This window comes from Lepisosteus oculatus, chromosome 11 (genome assembly GCF_040954835.1).
Source record: "Lepisosteus oculatus isolate fLepOcu1 chromosome 11, fLepOcu1.hap2, whole genome shotgun sequence".
Lineage (NCBI taxonomy): Eukaryota > Metazoa > Chordata > Actinopteri > Semionotiformes > Lepisosteidae > Lepisosteus > Lepisosteus oculatus.
Genome location: NC_090706.1, coordinates 35,490,486 through 35,513,089, shown reverse-complemented (window position 1 = coordinate 35,513,089; position 22,604 = coordinate 35,490,486). Strand labels below are relative to the sequence as shown.

The following is a 22,604-nucleotide window of genomic DNA, read 5'->3' as shown; positions in this document are numbered from 1 at the left end:
AAAATGCTTTGTATTATCTGCACACTACAAAAGGAAGAAGAAGCTTTAATTTCACAATTACCAGAGGTTGAGTTATGTCAATTTTTATTAAGATATAAAATATCACCGACAGCTGGTTTCTGTCTGAAATGCAATAATTTAATTTTAACATAGTTTATAAGTAGTTATTGTTCATGGTTACTTGCATTTTCTAGCCTAAACCTGATCCATACGTTTTACAAACTGACAGGATTCATTTAAGTTTATTTAGATGTTACGACACTTCAGATTCAAGCGATTTGGTCATTAAAGACCCAATGGTATGGCTTATTTATAAGAGCAGGAGTGTCCTGGAAAAGTTCAATTCTACACTTCCATAATATTGCCTTCCTAAATTCCCCCTTTAAGTACCAAAAGCTTCACTTATCTTCTCCGTCTGATCTACTGTGTAGCGGGACTGCTGCACATTACTTAAGTAGATGTTGCCCTGAAGTGGTGGATCTGATCCAAAACTAAATGTAATGTACAGTGGGATCCTTGAGAATAAAAACTATTATGTGAAACTCTAATTAATAATGAAATATATTCATTATTTGTGAGGAATTGTCCACTCCAATTTGTGACCTTTGTGTTAGGAAGATAACTCATCTTTTGTACATTAATCTCATGCTGTGCTGTTGACAACGCATCCTTAGTGCACGACTTCAAAACTCAAGTCCAGGATACCTAATAAGAAATCAAACAGATCCTGAGTACTAGCTTATTAAAGATCATAGAATAGATGTTTTTTAACCCTAGTGTCCAACCTAAATTATACTTTGGCTTGTTCACTCTGTTTAACAATTAAATGTTAATTTTCAGAAGCAAATCCAGCTCTAGTTATTCTAAAGATCCAGATGTGAAACCAGATCTTAGTGTTATAGTGATGCAATGCGATGAAAAACTCACCTACCTAGAGAAATTCCTCCTGTGCTGTTGTAAATGAACATTTATTTTTAATTTTACATTAGTAATGACACTTACACAGGGCAAAATGGAAATAAATTAACAGTAATGCCAAAATTAGGTTGGGGGAAGGGGTAATGAATTGTTTTCTGCTCTACTATTCTTATAGAAAAGGGCCTCCAATTTAGCAAAGTGTAATAGATGTGTTTTCCCCACACTTGAAAGCTGGATATACTGGTTCACTGAAAGTTGTTTTGAATGTATATAAGTGTAGCAAGGTATTGGCTGTGTGGTAGAAAGCAAGTGTCCCAGCCTCATAATCCAAATGAACCCTGATACAAGGAGGGCTATCGATCTGGGCCACATTGGTGCAGATGTTGTGGTGCCAAGCTTTAATGTCTCCCTTGATGTAACTGATGCACCAGGACATGCTGTTGTGCCCTAAAAAGGAAGGCAGAAGTTTTTTCCTGTCCAGGCTCCGGTAAGCAATTCCAATCTTGAATGAGTCGCCACTCACACACACATCCCACGTGTGGGTTCCAGAGTGAAAGAAATTGGTGCAAAGGACCTGCGGATCGAAGCTGAATCTTTCCTGATGCGGAGGATAAGCCTGTCTGGAGTCTGACCAGCTCACAGTCTTCTGATCCTCTGATACAATTAAGTTAGGATGGGTGGTGTTCACATCAAAGGTCAAGCTCTGACGAACTAAAAAAATAGTAAAAAAATGTTGTTGTTATAGCATATCACAGAAAATGTCCATAAAAAGTAGATTTTGTACAGGTTTTCTTAATAAAGGTTATTACTACTATTTTTGATGATAAAATATTAATAAGTCAATTCATCCTATCAGTACAGAGGAATGATGAGGATATGAGTGTTTCCTCACATGAGTTTCAGAACAGGTAATTGCTGACCTTACTTACTTTTTTTTTAAGGATTGTGAACTTTAAAACTACTGCACTAATAAAGCATATTTGGCATTAGTCAAAGGCATAGTGATGGATTCAGCACGTTGCTCAATTGTTATTAATGTCTAACAATTTCAGCTAAAAAATGTGAAGAAAGCTGAATGTCTAGCAGATGAAGGATTTTATTTTACTAAACTAAAATGACTAAAATAAACTGAAATAAGATTGGAGTACTAAGTACTACATGACTTGAGAAAATATAGGATCTACAAAGCTGATGAAGAAGCAGCAGACTGAAGTAGCATAAGCAGAGATGTAATTGAAGCCAAATTAAAAAAGGGTCAGATAGTACAATTGTCACCCCTGAGGTTGGCCATGAACTAGCTGTGGCCAGTGACGCTTTAAATGAACTTATGAGAGCTATACAGAAGTAAAAAGAATTACCACATGGGAGTGTGAGACATGCCCAATTTTTTGGGATGGTAAATCAATTAAAACAAATTAAGCCTTGGCAAATAAGTACAACTACTTTGTTTCACCTAACCTGTGTATTTTAAGGTAAATGTTTTAAAAAGTTTGTGATTTTCCATGTACAGTATAATTAATTTTACTGCAAAATTTAAATACATATATAATTCTATCTATTTCATTCTATAGTTATGGTATATCTTAAGTTCAATGATTTTTTATCAAGGGTGTGAAAACATTCTGTGAACCAAGTGGATACAGCTGCAGTAAAGGTTAAGAACCGCTGATATAAACTCTTTGCTTCTGAGTGTCAGGAAATAATTATTGGCTGTTTAAGGTATATTACACATAGAAATATTAATGATAAAGACATGAAAATACGTTTTTTTTTACTCAGTATGTTCCATGTTGCAGTTTGGTACATCTGGGTCTCGTGTAACCTCTCCTTCAGGATTTTTAGTACTTTATCTTCGTCCAAAGTAACATCAGTGGGTTGGGGCTCCAGAATATCCATTTTCTTTTTATCTCTACCACAGAAAAAAATGAAAGTATTTCCACTATACCCTTTCCATAAGTCTGAAGTTTCCATGTTGTCATTTGGTAGTATTGGTTTCAGGTTTAGGACCAGACAAAGATGAAATCAGAATTGTAGTTTGCCCCCTTTTTTGTTGTCAGTTTTGAATGCATGCTCATGAATGAAATACATAAATACAGTGATGTGAAAAAGACAGTTAACCCCCCGAGGATTCTGTGGTTTTACATATTAAAATATATCAAACCTTCATCTAGTCCTCACCATGTCCAACAGTAGATAACTAACCTCATGTGACAGATAACCATTTCCTGAGTGATTGTTCTGGCTAGCCACTACCTCCAACCCCATGCTTTACTTAATGTTATGAACTCAAGTGAGAAAACCCATTTGTGATTATATACTGTAGAAAATCCTTTCTAATTGCGTTTAAAGTGTGACCAAACACCTTAAAATATTTCAGCCCAGAACTACAACAGTTTTGCATTTATCCTGTTTTGCTTGGTAAGTTACGATATCTTTAGATTACGTATCCATTCACTTTTAAAAGACAATAAGACTTGGCTTACCTAGACGTTGATTGATGAGTGGCCTACAATGGGGGAAAAAAGTATCTTGTTTAATTGTTTACAATTAATTTTTTAAACAATTGTTTAAATGAAGAAGTCATCCCAAACTTCATTGAGCGTGATTATTTTTGTCTTTGATATCTACAACCATACCAAAAGGATAAACTGCCACTATTAAATAAGGAATATACTAATTGAAACAGATATAGGTTGAATTTTTTAATGATCCTTAGTGATATTTGAATATATATATATAGATTGCCCTGTGCATGCCATTTTGCTGCCATTTTTGATCATGTCCAGAAAAATGATGATATATTTGCACAGAATTTAAAACTACATGAAATAAGAGTTGAGGAGGAGCCATCTTTAAATGTTTTGTTTTATATTATTTGGTATATTTGGTGAAAGACCTGAATGCTGAGGGGTCTTCATGTTTGTCTGTAAGAGGTATACTATATGTACGAAAGAAATAGTTAATTTTGATGAATATCCCAGACTAAATTTGTGACTTCCTTTCTTAAAAAAAGAACAGAATTTTTTGGGGCAGAAGTGCAGTTAATGGTAGTGGGTTCAAGCGTTGGATGGGATGCTGCTGTAGTAGCCTTCCACAAGATACATTACTCAGATTGCACAAAACAGGCTCTCTCCAGTTAATCATTTAAACTGAGACTGTCTTCTCAGTTGACCTACTGTATCTCATTAAATAGGGAGTTGCTTGCACCTGGATGAGGGAAAATGGGTCTCTGTTCATCATATCCTGCATGTCATCCAGTCGCAGCTTCATGCTCTGTGCTGTTCCCTCGATCTCCTGGCAGTGCTGTTCAATCCTGGCCACCACCTCACTCCCCTCCGAATCAATCTGCCTCAGCATGTACAGCTCATCCTCCTTCATTCGTTTCTGGAGCTCCATGAACATGTGGGACGTGAGCTTTTTCAAGTTCTCAATGGACACCTGTGAAGTCAAACAACCTTGGATTAACAGCCATGCTCGCTACAAAGTGGCTAGGTTTGAAGTTTAATGTTAATATCAGGCTGAAGGTTTTAACCCTGGGGCCTGCCGATAATTTGACTGTGGATTACACAAAGAAGTTACCAATTATTTTTTCTCTTTTTCTTTGCAATCCATAGATAAAGTCAAAATCAACACATGGATCTTGGGTCAAGTCATAAATTGAAGTGCAGTTTAAATACAAAGGTCCTTATTACCATGCTTGTAATAGGATCTTTGACTGTATTTTATAGGCCCTCTGTTAAAGAAAATGTGTTGCAGTGTATCTCATCAGGAAGTGATTATATGTCAGAGTAAGGAAATCCCTATTTATAGCCATCATGTTCTGTATCAGCTTACAAGCTAATTCTTATCTTCTCTGTCTTCTTTCTATGGCTGCACCAGTATTTGTTTTGCTCTCCCTCTCATTTTAAAATTGGAAATTCGACTCCCCATTTTTGTTTTAACAGAAACTTGTAATAACTGGTGCCGTATTTGCCCGGCAACCATTTTTCTGTAAATAAAACAGGACAGCTTTCTTATTTACCACACAATACATGATTGATTGTGCTGTGTTATGTTGCCATGGTGAAAGGCTCAGGATTGATGAATTATAGGGAAGAATTCAATGAGAGTTATCCGGATGCCATTATCAGTATTTGTAGGATACCTATCGGGAAATATTCTGTTTTGGCATGAGGTTTCATTAATGGGCAAACAACAGTTGCCCTCAATCCAAGCACAAAGATAACCTCAGTAAAAAATATTTATGTAATTAAATGAATGTCTTTAAAAACCATTCTCCAACAGACCTTTGTTTTCTCTTTCATTTTGCTTGAGATGAAAATAAATCTTTGGATTTACAAACTGATTTTTGATCTACAAAGTCTTTGCTTTCATTGAAAAATACCTTTAAATCAGCTTCCGCCCTTTTCAGGAACAGCTTCACTCTGCTGACATTAAACAAGTTTTCGTGAATCCCTGATATCTCCTCCTTCAGTTCTTCCTGTAAAAAAAATCCACAGGCCACGATGTTACACGGTCCTTCAGGTTATCCATAATCTGATGGCAGCACAAATTATTCCACAGAAGTAAAAAAAAAAATGAGTAAAGCACATATGAACATTCATGTCAAAATATCATTAAATCAATTTAGAGTATCAACAGTATATCAAAGAAGGTTAACAAACCACCACTCAGCCTTGTGACGGAGGGAGTCACATAGAGAGGGGAATGCAGTACAAAGGCAAAGCAGATAATACTAGGATTCTACAGATCAAGAATGAGCGATCACAAATTGATGACTTACATTAGCTGCCTCCTCTAGGGAGATTACAGTATGATTCCTGTGGTTCCCAAGGACAGTGCAGGACACACAGACACAGCACTGGTCTTCTCTACAGTAGAACTCCAGGGTCTTCCCATGCTCAGAACACTTCCTTTCCAAGAAGGAGCCAATGGGGTTCACAAGCTTGTGCTCTTTCGGGTCAAGCTTAGTGATGTGTGTCTGTAGGTGGAAGGAACAGAAGGACGTTTCGCACTTCAGACAGGTCTTGATGGCGCAGGAGGACACGTCCATGCAGAAATCACAAAGGACACCGGGAACCAAGACGTCAGGCTGAGACCTGCGCACCCAGAGTTTCTCCACAATGTTGCAGAGGGTGAAGTTCTTCTCCAGGCTGGGTGGACTGGGAAAGGCACAGCGGCACTGAGGGCAGTCGTACACGTCCTTATTATCCTTGTTGACCCAGTAATCTTGGATACACCTGAGACAGAAGCTGTGCTGGCAGGGCAAAACTGCAGGCTCTTTGTAAAGGCCCAGACATATCACACAGGTTAGCTCCTCTTCAAGACACTTGGATTCCATGCTACAGCTCAACAGCAGCCACAATCTGAACAGGAACAAACACAAAGCATAGAAGCATGATAAGCACCCAAGCTGGAGGGGCTGGAACTAATCTCACCACGCCTACTAGAGGCAGTGTCTTTTAACAACAACAAGCTAATTTAGTGCTTATTCTTTCCATGAAATGTCTTTAGCATTCTAAATCCAGATATTTCACAATCACCTTTCAGTTTCAAAATTCTATTGTCACAAATCCTTTTCAGCAGTGTTTATGCTTTCTTTATGAAGCCTAACAATGTTATGTCCGGATCTTTGATCTTAAAGCTGTGTAAGTCCTATTTATACCCCTTGGAAACAACTCAACTGGATTACTAGTTGTGCGGGTTTTCAGAGCTCCAGTAATACTCTCCTAGAGCACCTCAGGAATCTTCACACCCATTACTGTTTTCCTGTTGGTCTCATGTATTGTGTTCCAGATTTTTTTTTTCTGGAATGAATACTGTTGCGTCACTATTGAAAGATAAAAAGTTACAGAAGTAGAATGAACACTATAATTTCAAAGGAACGAGTAATAGGTTTATTCCATGCTGAAAAGAGAAGAAAGAAAACAAAACGTTTCAGCTGTGGAGCCATACAGGTGCAATCTATAGTATAATTTAAAACACTTCATCTTAGCAAAGAACTGGATGGGTGTTACTATAGTATGTTTGGGGTATGAAACCTTTACCTTGAACATATTTTCTTTTAGGAGACCACTATGTTATTATAAATTTGTTGAAATGGCAGCTTCATGGAATATGAAGAAATATCCCTTTACTTAAAGTCATATAATGTAGACACTAGAAAAGAAAAACCTTGTTAGGGTTAATGATCCAAACACTGAGATGAGAAATGTTGGAGGCTGTGATACAACACCCTTTTATTTCATTACATTTCATATTTATTTCATGTTACAAATACTTGGCGTCATGTAAATCTAATAGTGCTGTTACAACAATCAGCATCACAATGAGGGCAGATCTGCGCGGACATGTTTGTATAAAGTCTAATGTATAATGTAAAGTATTGTTGATGCCAACAGTCATCAACGCTTCTCATTAGCCTTACTTATATCGATTTGGGGTTGCTTCTTTAGGGACACAATTTATTTTTAAAACTAATACTAGTGTAACACTAATGTAAGTTTAAGAATCAGTATGGTATCCGAGAAGGGTTTGGGGAATTCTTAATGGGAAATTAACAATCGTCCCATGAGGGCTGAATAATAATTAATTCACAACTACTTCAAAGACAATTGCAAGCATCCTTACTTTAAACATGTTTTATAGTTAACAATATTCCACGTTAGTGCCAATAAACTAAATAGCCTTTTCTGCTCAATACATAAAACAGATCTAGATTCACTGCCAATTAATTTAAGATTAAATTAAATAAATGCAACATCCCGGCAGATCCTGTTTTTTCTGGTGAGCTCATAAAAGGGGGGCGGCGTCTACCCTCTCTTGACGTTGCGCGGTGTGCAGCAGTGTTACCAAAACAAAGAAGCAGAGCGGCCATTAGACCTGAAATCAATACAAGCTGACTGTCCAAGGAGCTCCGGGCGTCTTGCACCTTGTCAGACTGCAGCATTTAATTGTTCCCCTCATCACTTAAGCGTTGTCGGTAGGAAACGTTTTCCCCTTTTTGTGCGTCTCGTTCTTCCTCCGGATTTATAAAAAAAAACTAAACTCGGTGGAACTGTGCGTTTGCGCTTGACAACTTAGTCAAGATGGCAGAACTGGTGGTGCTGCACAAGAGACAAGAGGTTCGGGCTGTCGTGTTTGTCCGCGGCATGCAGCACTTGCTAAATCTTCGCATTTGGCTTTTGCGTGGCTTCTGCGTTTGCAGTTGTCCTGTTATCCTGTACTGGCTTGTATACTCGGTCCGTTTTGGTGCTTTTGACCACGCTTTTGACTTTTCGAGAGACAGGTTTTGTGTTGGTCTGTGGTAAACATCCGGGAGTCAAGTCTCCGCCCTCCTGATTATTTAAGAAAAACCATTTGTAGTATAAAAATGCTTTCTTGAAGTATCATAGAAAGATTTCAGACGAATAACGTCGATTTGAAATGTTAATTTGCGTTGTTTCGTATTGCAAAGGGTTTCCTGTCATTCATATATCCCACGTAAATGTTCTGTTAACATGATACGATGTTCTTTCTACAAAGTCAGGCACCTGTGCGCGATGGTTTGAGTTTAGAAGACTCTCGTACCTTAAAACTTAAGACCAAGCAGGTTTTACGCGTTTTTTTCCTGATAAAGCATTGTTCCCCATTTCTCCTTGATTGAAATAAGTGTTCCTAATTGCTATCGTTATTGGCTAGTTGTAAGTTTTCTACAATCACTTGCACCGGATATTTGTCTTCAGCGCTGCGTACAAACATCTACGAGTGCTGTTTTAATTGCATTGATTGTATAGGCCTTACTATTTATCGTAAGATATTCATTCAACCTGGTTAATTTATACCGGCTGAGAGTACAGCTGTCAAACTTGTACATTTAGTACACATAATTTAAACTATACATCAGATGTACTTAAATCAGTGCGCCAAAGGTTTATTCGTTTGAAGTGGACGACAGTGCAATATTGTAAAAAGTGTTTTGAGGTTTGAAACGGTCTGTAGACCAACAGCTTTTCAGAGATTTGTAAATGGCGTAACATTTCATTTTGCTATAACATTGTCTGGGAAGCATCTATACTTCTCTTGAAGTTTTATTACTTAAATATGTCCCTTACGCTCTCGCCAAAAAAAAAACTAGAATGAAGATGGTTTGCTGGCTTCATAATGAATGTAAATTGCTGCTATCCTATTTGAGGCGGTGTAAAACTGACTTTTTCTCCCTACGTTTTTTTTTTTGCAGACTTATGAATCATTTGGAACAGTGTAGGACATTATCACATACATCATAAAAAAATAAGTGACTGGACTAGTGGTGGAAGGAGGGTGTGTGCATTGCAAAGCAGATGAAAATTTAAATTACCTACACCTCTCAATACTACATAAATGTATCGTTGTAGTTCATTTTAGGAATGTGCAAATCTATTCCAGGGAAGAAATGATAAATCAGTTTAGAGGGTTAATTGTTACCAGCTAGACTTAATTGATGTGAGGACCTCTACCAACACTTTTTATGAAATAAGATGTTGACTTCAGATTAGTTTTTTTTCCCCCCACAACTCAAGAATTGCCCCTTGTCCCTGGTTCTGAATGCACTTCCCCTTAGTTTCTGATTATGTTGTGGGACTGTATCTGCTATAGATTCCAGCAGGCTAGTGGGGCACTTAAATATGGGCAAAATCATGTCCTCTGGTCTGTTAGTCATTGCTTATTTGTGATGAATTGGGTGGGGGTTGTCCCCTACATTGCCATTTACTGAAAAATACTGCAGCAGTAGCCCATTAAATGCAAGGGTTTCAATGATCATTCAGTCTCATTTGGTACATTTAACTCTCTAAGTATTCCTTTTGTACTTTGTAAATCTGTTGTATTCAGAGTTGAATTGACTGCCACTTTACACTTGAGGATGTGCTGTTAGTGGTTTAAAGTTTATCAGTATTGTGTGCTATATTATAAGGGAAGCATTAGGGGGTCTATTGGTAAAACTGTCTAAAATATTAAACTGTTCACTTATAGTTGCCCCCCTCCTGGGGTTAAAGTGTGTGTGGGAAGTTGATTTGTTTCCATGACATGTTTGAATTTAACCAGTGGGCACAACGAGCATGTCTTGGGAGCATTTGACAGCCATTCCCACTTATCTGCATATTATTAATTGATTAAGATATGTTTAGAAGACTATAGGTGAGTAACAGTTTTAAACCCAGTTAAAACGCCATTGTGGTCAGTACATTTCTGTGAAATTATGCCTCTGAAGGAGATTTGTTCTGGCAGCACAAATGGATTAAAAATGTAATTGATGAATCAGTTGGAATGAAAACCAGAGGAGATTGGTGGGTACTCCAGGATTAGTTTCAATTATCCTTTCCTAATATGGGATACCCAGTTCAGTTTATATATATATATACATACTGTCTTTGCTTCTCACTATAGAATGATTCATTTTATATAGGCTAAAATCTGCGCTGAGGTGGTTTTAATGACCAAAACCTACGAAGCATAACATTTTAGTCATTGAGGCCGTGGATGAACAGTGATCTTGTATTATAATAATGTGTGTTTCTTGTTTTTAAAGGGCAACAATGAAAGACCCCAGCCGCAGCAGCAACATGCCAAGCATCGTCAATGATGATGTGATCATCAATGGACAGTCCCACGAAGATGACAACCCCTTTGCTGAGTATATGTGGATGGAGAATGAAGAGGAGTTTAATAGACAGGTACAGTTGAATCAGGCTTGTTTCAGCACCCCTAGCGTAATGACCAATGATTCCTGGGTCATTTTTGTTCGGTTATTGCTATATAAAGTGAATTAAGTGATTCCTTAAAAAGAAAAAAGGTGCATGCGTTTCATTTTATGACCACCTGGTAAAAAGTAGGTTTGCGGTGATAACAAAATTTCTTCAAGCTGTTAAGTGAACAGCACTTAAAAGATATGTTTGGAAGTAATGGGTTATTAGGGATGTTATATGAAAATTGTGGTTCTGTTGTAATTGGTTAAAAGGTTTTTTCTTGCATTTCCCGTTATCCTGACTTTTTTTGGTACTTTCATTATTATACATCAAGGTATATACAGTAGGTAGTGAACAAAAAGATGGAAATGCCAAGGCAAAATCATGGGCATTGGGTCGATGTGTGGGGCTGGTATTGTCTGTATGCTCTGTGGCATGGTCTAACAGCAGGCAATCAGTCAACTCGCAATTGCAATAGAAGCAGAAAATGCTGTCTTGGGTGTTTCAAAATATCCCAGAAATGTGTCCTCATGATGTGATGGGGGCATTAGGGTTTGTCACCCTAAAAGAAAATGTGCCTAAGAGTGTTGCATAACTACCAGAGCCCTTCACTGTTGTAAATAGCCCGTCAAGGCTGTAGAGTTCTTTAGGTTGTTGCAACACATCTGACCATATTGCATTTCTCCATTGTTGGTGTTCTTTGCACCCTGAACCCGCAAACGTGCACTGACAGGTGTGATAAGTGATCTGTGCAGTGCAGCCTGAGAAGGGTATCCCACCTCTGGAGTTCTCGGCGGATGGTTTCCCAATCACGTGTTTTTCCAAAGTCTGTTTTCTGGCAGCCAGGACTGTGCAGCATCAATCAATGCGTGAGCGACGCGTATGAGGAAGCCCTCACTTAAAATATCCTTGGAGTTCCTCATTTACATGCCTGAAACTAGATGATAGCCATGTTGAAGCCATGGCTTCTTGATCAAAAAATAACTTGATGGGATCCTTGGATCAATTAAATACTAACTACCATATGAGTTAGTGGGGCCTTTTCTCATCTGTATCTTCTCATGTTATAGTAGAATGTGGAACCTCTCTTTATTCTAAGCTGAGGAATTCCTCGGGGACTGTAGCTGTTCAGCTTCTCATGCGGTGCCTTTTTTCCAGATTGAAGAGGAACTCTGGGAGGAGGAGTTTATTGAGCGTTGCTTCCAAGAGATGCTGGAAGAAGAAGAGGAGCATGAGTGGTTCATTCCAGCCAGAGACCTGCCCCAGACTATCAATCAACTTCAGGACCAGCTGAATGGATTGGTCATTGGTGATGGGAGTGTTTTGGAAGACCTTGTGGTTAGTACACATGTTAATATCTCACTGGTTCTTGAAGATCGTGTCAATTGCAGTGAAGTAAAATTTTAACATCTCCTATGGGTTTCACTTTTAGATGCATCTCTTAAAACCTGTACTAGAAATCATTCATTATATATGAAGAAAACTTTCACAAGAGTCTAATCCTATGTTTTTTTCTCTTTACAGGTCAACAGTAATTTAAACCCAAATGCAAAAGAATTTGTACCTGGCGTTAAGTACTGAATCTGGGCCTCTTGGTGGATGTAGCACAACCTCCACACTGTGAAGCCAGTATTAGATTAATTGTGGAAGCTTCTCTTTGTCACTGTGTTACACTTAATGCATTGCCAAAGTTTTCAGTTAGTCTTGCATGCTTAATTAAAGTGCTGAGACTGTTATATGAAGCAAAAGCTTTTCTTAGCTGAAAGTCCTGATTTTGGCGGGGGGGGGGGGGTATTGCAAGCCCAGAGGAAGAGGCACCAGTCAAAGATGGTGGTATGTCTGCAAATTGTTGGGAGTTTTGTTTTGTCATTGTTGCCTTAATGTAAACATTCGAAAATCATATGTTAGTCTTTAAAAGGATTTTGGTGTGAATTTTTTTTATTTCCGAAGCATTCAAATTTCTGTTAATAATGAAAGCATCTTTCTATTTTTTTTTTAAGGCTGCAATAGAATGACTTATTTTTAGTGCAGAGTATTTTTATGAAGTTGAGATGCTTTAAAAGGGACATTTAAACTGAGAAAACATTCCTGTTCTACAGAAAATTGGGATTTTGATATTTCTGTTGTCTTTTTAGTTTTTTTTAATGCTTTATATTTGCTGATGCCTCGAACACGTTCAGTCCTGCCTTGAGTGATATTTGGAGTATTCAAGAACACTTGCAGTAAATTGCATCCATTAAATACATCCATGGTTTCAAAGTTCTTCACATTAAGATGTTGACTACTCACCGTTTTTGTTTTATATTTTATGCACTTTTAAGTTTTTGAAGCAATAACATGCTTGAGTTTTTTTTTGTTCATGTTTCAATGCAATACCCTATTTTTGTATTGGGGGGGAAAACTAAACATATCTAGTTTGCCCTAGTTGTTACCTCATTTTCTGTTCCCCCTCCCCCTTTGGAATAAATAGCCAGATTTGTTTCTATTAATTGATTGTTCAATTGGCATGACCGCTAAGTCTCCTCACCCCCACCCCTCCCCCCCCCAGCAGAGTGAAACTGAGAGGAAGGGGGTATGGTGATCAATTTTTCTGTTACAGTAACTTTAATGGTGCCTCTGACTTCTATTTAATAAACTGCCCCAAAAAATTAAAAGGACACTTGTCATCCTCTTTAAACCTTTGGTTTTTTTGAGCAGTTTATAGAAACACTACATTGGGATGTCTACAGCACGGCAAGTTTTTTTTTTTTGGTCTGGTTTTATTTCTCTTCCTTCTCCCATCCCTCCCTATCCAGCCTCTTTCAAAACCTGGTAGTTGACACTGCCATGTGGTGTTGAATGTGAATAGTGTTAAAGTTTAAAAAAACAAAACACAAAAAAAGAAATAAAATGAAAAATATTGTAAAAAAAAGCATTATATTTTTTCAAAAATATTTAAAAAATAAATTAGTGGAATGTATTTTTTGGGTCTGTGTTTAACTTTAAGCTTGTCCTGTTTTACGTTTATTTTTGTCATTTGTACTTGATATGGGGAGCCGTGCTCCCTCAGACCTGTAGTTGGCAATTAGACTCCTCTGTCTGTAAGATGCTACTACGTAGTTCTTGCACGCACTTCCGTTTAACTTCAGCTGTTCTTTATGAACAGGATCTTTATGTATCAGATCGGTGCCATAAATGTTAATTAAAACCACAGTATAACTGTATACAATAAAACAAATCAATTGCTTACCATGTGTACTGAGATTTGAGTCCATGACAACTGTGACATCTACTTTGTGATTATGGGTGTCGCAAATGATTTTCTTTGGGGGAAGAAATTACAATCCACTTCATACTTCAGAAGGAACTTGTATGTATTCAAGTATTCCTCTTTCTCTCCAGCTGCACATTTGAAATTAATGTCCCATGATCTCAGCTAACCTCACCTCTTCACTTACAACAGTGTGTCAACTGAGATCCAGATCAGAGTTAAACATTTTTAACAGACTTTTTTACTTTTGGGTGGGGAAAAGTCAGTTGAGTGTTTGGAAAAACACGAAAGAGATGCAAATAATTCCTAATTGTGCTCTACTCATTACTTTATCAATGGCCTGTGCTTTTTGCAATTGTTTTATCAGTTAATTGGGGAACACCTGCAGAACTAGTATTCCAGACTGGACTTGGTCACACTTATAGACGCTATTTTCAGCTAAATGCTGTCATTCTGACTTGCATGCGCTTATTCCAGTTAGCTATAGATTGTGTATGCTCTTGGACTTGACACCTCTGCATTTTGGACATTACATTATTATCTGCAAGTTTTATGACTATTTTGGAAACTGGAAAAGTAAGCTGGAATGCGAAACTAGAAACTAGTGGCAATTTTAAGGCCTTTCTAAGGTGCCATGTTATAATTATATCTTGAGCAAAAGATCTGGTTTACTGTATACAGTTACATAACAGGTCTGTTAGAGATGGTACACTTGCAGCTGTTGTCTAATCTCAAGCCTTGACAGTCAAATAGCCAGACATTCTAAACCATGCTACTATAAGGGTTTGTCTTGCATGTCTAAAACATGCTCTTTTTATTGTAATTTGTTAATCCTCATGTTTAGGCTTTAGTATTATATTTGACATATCACCCTTCAATTATATCCTGAAAGCACCAATCACTGCAGAAATGTTTTCAATTAAAAAAATAATGTATCCTGTTCATACATAAGGCCATTATGTTAATGAAAACTCAGAGTAGGTTTTTTTCCCCATATCTGTGACCACTTATGCTAATGAGTGGACTCCTCCCCTATTACATGTTGGTGTTGGTTAATATTCAGACAGTGCCACAATGATTAATAGAAATTGTGAATAATTGATATGGTTATAGATGTTGTATCATTCCCAATATATGACTTATTCACTCGTGCCTTTTTACCACTAGATGGAGCTGTTGTCCAGCTTTAATTTCTTGCCAAGATACTTATGTTGACAAAACATTGAGAAACTACAAATGTTTGCACTTTAATAGTTTAAACTGGCCATTTCTCAGACATTTTGAATCAAATAATTTTGGAAATGTGAATTATCCTTAACTGATTTATATATAAATCTGATCATCTGTATGCTGCATGACATCAAATCAAAAGCATTTTATGGTCTTACGTATTTTTCTGTATTATATATACGCATTTGGAAAAGGGCATTTTTAAACCAGCATGTTTTGTTGAATTTTGCCTAATATTGGCAATGCCTTTTTTTTCCCCAAAAGAAATACTGTATGCTTCCTTTGCCAACAGATGGCTCTCTAGCTAAAGGAATACTGTCAAAGCTGCACAATTTCCAGTATGTTCTGGTTGTATCTGGCATTTTCAAAGGATTACTGACTTGTAAATCCATATTTGTGGTTTAAGTGCATTGCAATCACCTTGCTATTGAAACAGATTTTTCTTTTTCATTTGCCATAATGTAATGGGTATGTCTGTATTTGCACACTGTAGTAGATGGAATATTTCAAGAACATTCATGTTACATATTCTTTACATCGATTCAGTTGTTGTTGTGTTATACAAAAGAATGTAGCTTGGTTCACAAGGTAAAATGTGTACTAAACCTCTGTGTTGAAGTAAGAGTAGTCCCTGACTGAGGCACCTTGCTACATGCTAATGAAAAAGTGTGAGTTCCTGCAGTTGGGAACCATGTCTGAAAGGAGTTCAACTGCTCGTACTTTGAAGCCTGGTTTAGTGGCTGTTCCTTTGACTTTGGTATAAAAGCTTTAAAGGGGTGGCAGTAGCATGAGATGGATCAGACTGCCTCCCCATTGTTGCCACTGCAGGTCAGATACCCCCAGACTGAGGTCTGCATGCTGATGAGCCAGGCAGATGTCCATGATCAGGTCGGTATTGAAGGAATTCTGCAGAAAGGCAGGCACGAAAGAGGTCTCCAGGGTCCTTGTTTCAGTGTCGCATTCTGACAGAGGAACATACACTCATATCATTAACCCGTATATGAAAAAAGCATGCAGATGTCACCACAGAGCTGCAAGTGCATGGCCCTTGAGACCTGGAGACACTCCCTGGACACAATCAAACTTCTGGCTCTTACATGACTGGGGTGCCCTTCTCAACTGGATCCAGTGTATTGCTTCATCTTTCCCAGCTACAGTCATTATCTATATGATCGTTCTGTGGTTTATTCAATATTCCTTAATCACTGCAAGTGTTTTATGATAGAACTTTCACATGTTAGGCTGGTGCTTTTTCACCTTTTCCGGACATTAACATGTCTTTAGTTTTTTTTTATGAAGACCTAAGATGTCTTTGCCACAGACATTATAAACATTATAATAAACTTTATTTTACATAGCACCTTTAAAAGTGGCTTCTCATAGAGCTTTACAGAAAAAAATAAACGATGAGAGGAGATGGTAGAATTACACAGTTACAATTAGCATTTAGAATACATATGGGAAAGCAAGGGGGCAAACACAAAACCAGTTAAATAAGAGCCCTTCTAAAGAAGGTTTTGAATCTGGATTTGAAAGCACTCAGGGAAGGTGAGTCTCTGATATCCTTGGGGATAGAATTGCAGGGCTTTGGGGTCAACATAAGAGTGTGGATGGTCATTGGGGACAGATAGGAGACCAGAATTAGATGTTACAAGGTTGCTAGATGGAGTAGGACGACTAACTCGGACAGGTACTGAGGTGCTGAGCGATGCAGAGCCTTACAGGGTGAGCATGAGAATTCTAAAGTTGACATGAAACCTGATAGGAAGCCAGTGCAAGGACTCCAGGACAGAAGTAATGTGATCACTTGCACAAGACCTCGTCAAGATTCTGACTGCTAAATTCTGGACATATAGTAAGTTTGTTTAATGTGGATTTAGATACCTCAGCAAGTAAGACAAACAATAATGATGGGACAAAAGACCTTCTTTGATGATGTGCAGTGAGTCCGATTATTCACTGCTATGAAAACTTTTTCTTCAGAATATTTTTCCGTCTGCCTTACTAACTATTTGGTGACTTGATATTTGCCTTCTTTTGTTCACAAAGCCATAGAGTGTATGCCATAGAAAGCTCACCTCTGGCAGGCCAACCAGGTGCTTGAAGGGAAGAAAATCCTTCGAGTAGAATGTGGAACCTAGCTTAATGTCCACAACCGAAATCAAACCTAGCCAAGCTTCCCATCAGCTCTCCACTCCTTTAATTACTACAACCCTTGAAAAGCAAGTCTGTGTTTCTCTTCCCCAGTTCCCCAGGTTACCATTCTGTGGGATAATCTGTTCTCAAGAGTTGCTACGTGCTTCAATAAAGGATTCGACAGTTCGATAAGCAAGCGCAGTGTAAAGTGTTCCACACTGCAATCCCTCTAATCTACACCTGCTTCTGGTCCCAAGGCAGAATGAGTATACCCATAGTCTAATGCCAACACAGAGGTAGACATTTTACAGAGCTCTGGTGTAGCACTACTATTGTTGTGATATAATTGCAGTTGGATAGTCAGTACCCTTACATTAGTGGTGGTCCAGCTCTTTTGGAGGAGACCCCTAATACAAGAATGGTGCCATTGTTTCCCCCACTCTCTTTTGTCCTCTCACATTCTTTCAAGAGGTTTCTATTTTAGTAGAGGATTGTTTAAAACAAGTGTGAGATTCTTGTTTTAATGCAGAGAATGATAAACATTTCTGAACCTCTTTCTTTGCTGGATGTTGAGGTAGCAGGGGTATCAAGACCTTGTTTCTATACTGCATGCCATTTCGAATGGTTCTTTAATAGTAAGAAACATTTAGTGTGGTCAAAGCACATGAAATATTTCTAAACTAAAAAAAAAACGAATTGATATATGAAAATTGTGATTTTGGAATCAGCTGGTAGTTGCATGCTCTGTTAGTTGTTGTATAAGGAATTGGTTTCCATGTCCTTCTGAGAAAGTACAATTATTTTAGATTTCAAAAACTTTCAATATTGTTAACCTGATCACCACCTAACCACCAGCCTTCCAAATAGAAAACACTTGTATTTAGAGAGATAACAATCGTACAGTTTTGAAACATATCCAGTCATTAATTTCTGTCACAGGAAAACAAATATAGCACAAAACTACTTAGCAAACTAAGGTCTGTGTTAAGTTCATAATTATTTTGACTTCTCTCATTTCCCCATTGTTCATAAAATGTACAGTAATCAAAAATAAAGATGACATATAGATACAAATTCATAGATGGCTTTCAAGTTTTAATTGAATCTTCTAGAGACATATAGTTTACACTATTTCAAATCTGTTAACTGGGTACAGTTGTCACGTTTTTCTCCCGAAAGTTATATATACAGTATTTCCTTGAAGAAATCAAAATTCTTGCTTCTGCTGTTCATTAAAAGTGATACTTTTCCCTTCATGGCTAATCTCTAAATCCCCCTTCTTTCACCAATTTCTCTTTTTAATGGGAGGAAATACGATCTTCCAGACTTATAAAATACAATCTTTTTGCATAGCTGTGAGATGCATCTTTTTTATTTCAGATCTCAAAATCCTTCATTTTGGAAACAAAACCAGAACAAAATGCATTTCTGATCCCCCAAAACCCAACCTCTCCCTCCCTAACTCAATCCACCATCACTATCATCCCCCTCCCACCACCACCTCAACACACTGCCTCCCCACACTCTTAACCCATAGCTTTCAGATGCTAAATAAGTGGACATATGGGGAGGAGGTCTTTCTCCTGCCCTCCTAAAGATTCAGATTGTATGACAAATCACGTCCCAGCCCCCCCTCCGCACACACACACACACACCTCTTCAGACAACAGCTTCATTAGAGTGAAAGGAGGAGTTTTTGCAGTCTCGTCGAGTCAAGCTCTGACCTCCTTCCCCTTCTCAATTTCCCTATTGTTTGCCCCGGATTCAAGTTATTGCACTCCAAACCATATGGCTCATTTGAGCTTCTATACATGATGCCATCTCTGAAACCTCAAGCATTCTGATAGGTGGCTAGGTGGAGTCTCTCTTGGAGCACCTAGACTGAAAAATATGTGGAGAGTCAAAGTCAAAATATTAGCACTAATACTACTATTGACAATAAACCAATGTGGCTGACAGTCTTTGGGTAGAGATTTCAGTTTTTGTTATGCACTTATTCTTTAGCATAAAGGAATAACTTTAGACACCCCAGTGTTATTCATTTGTCAGACAGTTTAGCTATGTACGGTAAACATTTCATTCTTCAGAAGCCTTGTAAGTTCAATATCCACATGACGCTTGTGCGTCAGAAAAAGACATAGATAGTCTGTACAAGTACTTCTTGAGGACTGTGGACGTTTTATGCACAGGTTGTCATGATGACTGGCATTACTAAGTGCGTACTGTAATAGTTTAGTCCTGTGGATAGTTGTTAAGGTTGGAGGCACACCCATGGAAATTTAAATCTGTGTACAAGAGAAAATGACCATTTAGCAGAACAATGGGTAACAGCTGAATATGACAATGATGGTCTAAAGGATTATTATGTTATACAATTAAATGTAAATCTGTAAATGTAAATTTCCACAAATTAGGAATACAACTTTGGTGTTTAAGAGCAGAGAACTTGATGGTATCTACTGACCTTTAAATGCGAGTTATGAGTTAGACAGTTACAAGTTACGAGTCTTGACTTGGTGATGTACACTGTCTCTTGCAGAAATCACATACACTTTTAAACATTTTTTGGAATTGGATATCTAAGCCGTATCTAAACTGGATGTTAAGAAGCTTTTAAATCAAGAAAAATACAATTCCTGCAAAAACTAATCACCAAATGGAAATTAAACTGAGCTAAATTGGCTATTTAATTCAAAATGCTTCATAATAATAATGAGAAATTAAAATAGATGCATTCAAATGTGTTAGCTTTAATTTACTTCTTGTGAACCTGTCCATGAATTATATTGTGTTCCTGTTCAAGTTTGTTTTTTTCTAAAAACAAAACTTGATCGACCTAAAATTTTAACCTATTTTATTCACCTTTTTTGTAAACGTTTTTTTTTTCTACTACTTGTTATTAGGTCCTGTACACCAGACTCGCAATCCTATAAAAATCCAAGAGTAAATATCACAAATTCAGCACGCTGGACAGCTCTTAATTAAAGGTTTTAAGAAGCACAGCTAAACTACCAGGTCCACCTGTCAATCCGAGTTATGGAAGAGAAGGGAAAGATGTCGAGCGACTCTTTAAACACGTGTTTTCTTTAACACGTCATAGTGAAAGATCATAACGGAATTCCGCATTGTCTTTAGCGGCAGTGTAACTGCTCAGACATTCGTGAATAATGTTTATCTGCCAGCGTTTTGCGCTACTTTTATTGGCTCCAATTTTAATTGACGGCCATGTGTCAAGTAACAGAGTGTGACAAGCAGCTGTCTTGCTATGAGAATCTAAAGGGTGGATTGGCCCGTGAGGTTATCCGATCTCAACTGAAGAAGTCGAAAAGTTCTGAGAAGAGCTGTTGCATTCTGACATCAGCCTCCGGGAACGTTTCAACGTGTGATGTAGACACCTTTGAATCTTGGTCTGAAAAAGCACGTTAAAGATTTCAACGACTTCTTGTGGGCCAGATGTTTCCAATTCTCCTATGGTCATACTGTGCTTTGCTGTCACGTCGAACCTGTCACATAGTACACGGGCGTGGGTATAGTTCGCTCTAGAGCCTTTCCAGTATCAATAGCACTTTTTTTCACATCACACGTAGAAAAGTGTGAAAATCTTTATTTGGGAATCCTCGCTGTGTGCCTACACGCACGTAAATTGTGCACCCTCAATTGTAACAACAGCCTTCAAGAGCAGGCGATAATGATTTTTTAAAAATAAATTACAGAAAAGCAATAAATCAAGAGCAGAACTGCTACTGTATCCTCTACCAAGATAGAGAATTGAAGTGGATGTCTAATCGCAGAGGTGAAACTGTGAAGTAGAACCTAAGAGACACACGTAGTTAGTAACTACAAAAGAGTTGGTTTCCATCGCCGTTGTAAGCATGGACTTTGTTTTCTTTTTCTTTTTCTAATGCCTTTACAAAGATGAAGGGGAGCTTTTAGATTGTGGAGAGCTGTATCACGACACAATTGAGGCACTGGAGTAAGGAATTAATTACCATTCAGAAGTAATGGCCCTATTCTGCCCTGCTTGAGGTTTTTTAAAAAGCAAGAATAAATAACGAGAAAAAAAAAGTCTTGTGGCTGCAGGCCTTCTACAACACCAAGGGATTATTCCAGGGATTAACATCTGAAAACTCCTATCAGACTTTCTGACTCAAAGATCTTTTGCGCGCGGTAATCGCATTAATACCCGGGGATTAATGCTTTGCAGAATGCAAAATTGAATTTTAAATCAAATTAAATAAATAGATACGAAATAAATTGAGGAATCTACCGCCCAGGACTGGAGAAAGTATATCCCCCACACGCACTTTCTTTGCTCTGATTCAATGGGGGCATTACGATTCTCAGAATCCGTCTTCGCGGGCTGTTCCTGGGTATTTTGTTCTGTGCTTAACGCAGGCGAGGACAGAAATGAATCAAGCACCTGCCATGCAAATCTACACCCAGCCCTCTCCTGTGGATTAATCACCTATACTACTGCCTATGTATTATACGTATGTATTAGATGTGTATTCTGTCTTTAATAAGAACAAAAGAAAGATTACAAACGATCGAGAGCATGATACTAGTCCCTATCAAGGTTTATTTGTGTATGTAAAAATGAAGGAAAAACTATTGTTATGAGACGTACAAAATAAATTAATGAGATAAACTACTATTTTAAAAAGCTATTGCATGCAGAATATCAAGGTGAAATGTCAGTAAAATCCAGACAATGTGCTTTCTTTTTAATTGAAACAATAGCAATAAGATATACATTCCATTTATTTTTAATGTAAAGCAAAACGAATAGCTTCTTTTTAAAAAGTTGTCTAACAAGGATTAGTCTCTTCTCGGAGCAAGTCGATTGTTTCTTTTTCTCACGTGCTTCTATATTGAAATGCAATCACATCTCGTGCACTTGTGTCTAATCCTATCACAGGATCTCCCAGGCAACTCAACTCAAGTGTGGAGGACGAGTGTGCATTTTCAACCCCTAGAAGAACACCCGACCGCTTATTCTGCGAGATGCAATTTCGGTGGCCCAGCCCCTAGCCTGTGTAATTGAACTCCAGCCATCTTGTAAAACTGTTACTTTTATCACTTTATAAGGCCAATAAGCATGCTCTGCGAGAAAGCCTCCTAATGCCCAGAGTAATACCAAAATAAGCAATCAAGCTGGTCCTGGTCTTTGATGTTAATGTTAACATGTTGGTGCCGTAATAATAAAATTGATCTCCCTGTTATCCGCTCCTTAGAATATGTAAATATTTTTTGCGGAAGGTCTTAAATGTGCGCATTCTGACTTCAAAACGAAACCTTTTGTGAAGAGAAAAGGTGCTGGACTTTCCCTTTTCAAATATTTGCCAAAGACTCACAGAAGGATTTAG

General features: G+C 37.8%; 2 protein-coding genes across 3 annotated transcripts; one reads left to right on the top strand and one right to left on the bottom strand.

The window, feature by feature from the left end:
* Positions 1 to 910: 910 nt before the first annotated feature.
* On the bottom strand, positions 911 to 6,278 carry LOC102693015 (E3 ubiquitin/ISG15 ligase TRIM25-like). Of its 2 annotated transcripts, none has more exons than XM_069195571.1 (6): positions 5,702 to 6,278; positions 5,303 to 5,398; positions 4,126 to 4,356; positions 3,402 to 3,424; positions 2,682 to 2,827; positions 911 to 1,629 (listed from the first exon to the last, which is right to left on the bottom strand). In XM_069195571.1, exons 1-6 carry the CDS (start codon positions 6,257 to 6,259, stop codon positions 1,109 to 1,111), a joined length of 1,575 nt encoding a protein of 524 aa, XP_069051672.1. In that variant the 5' UTR covers positions 6,260 to 6,278; the 3' UTR covers positions 911 to 1,108. The 2 variants fall into 2 exon arrangements, with proteins under 2 accessions (XP_069051672.1, XP_015205250.2); XM_015349764.2 differs by having other exon boundaries at positions 2,694 to 2,827.
* A 1,467-nt stretch (positions 6,279 to 7,745) lies between these two features.
* Positions 7,746 to 13,850, top strand: LOC102683519 (polyadenylate-binding protein-interacting protein 2). Its single transcript, XM_006631905.3, has 4 exons — positions 7,746 to 7,900; positions 10,466 to 10,610; positions 11,781 to 11,960; positions 12,147 to 13,850. The coding sequence occupies exons 2-4, from the start codon at positions 10,473 to 10,475 to the stop codon at positions 12,201 to 12,203; spliced, it is 375 nt and encodes a 124-aa protein (XP_006631968.1). The 5' UTR covers positions 7,746 to 7,900; positions 10,466 to 10,472; the 3' UTR covers positions 12,204 to 13,850.
* Positions 13,851 to 22,604: the final 8,754 nt, after the last annotated feature.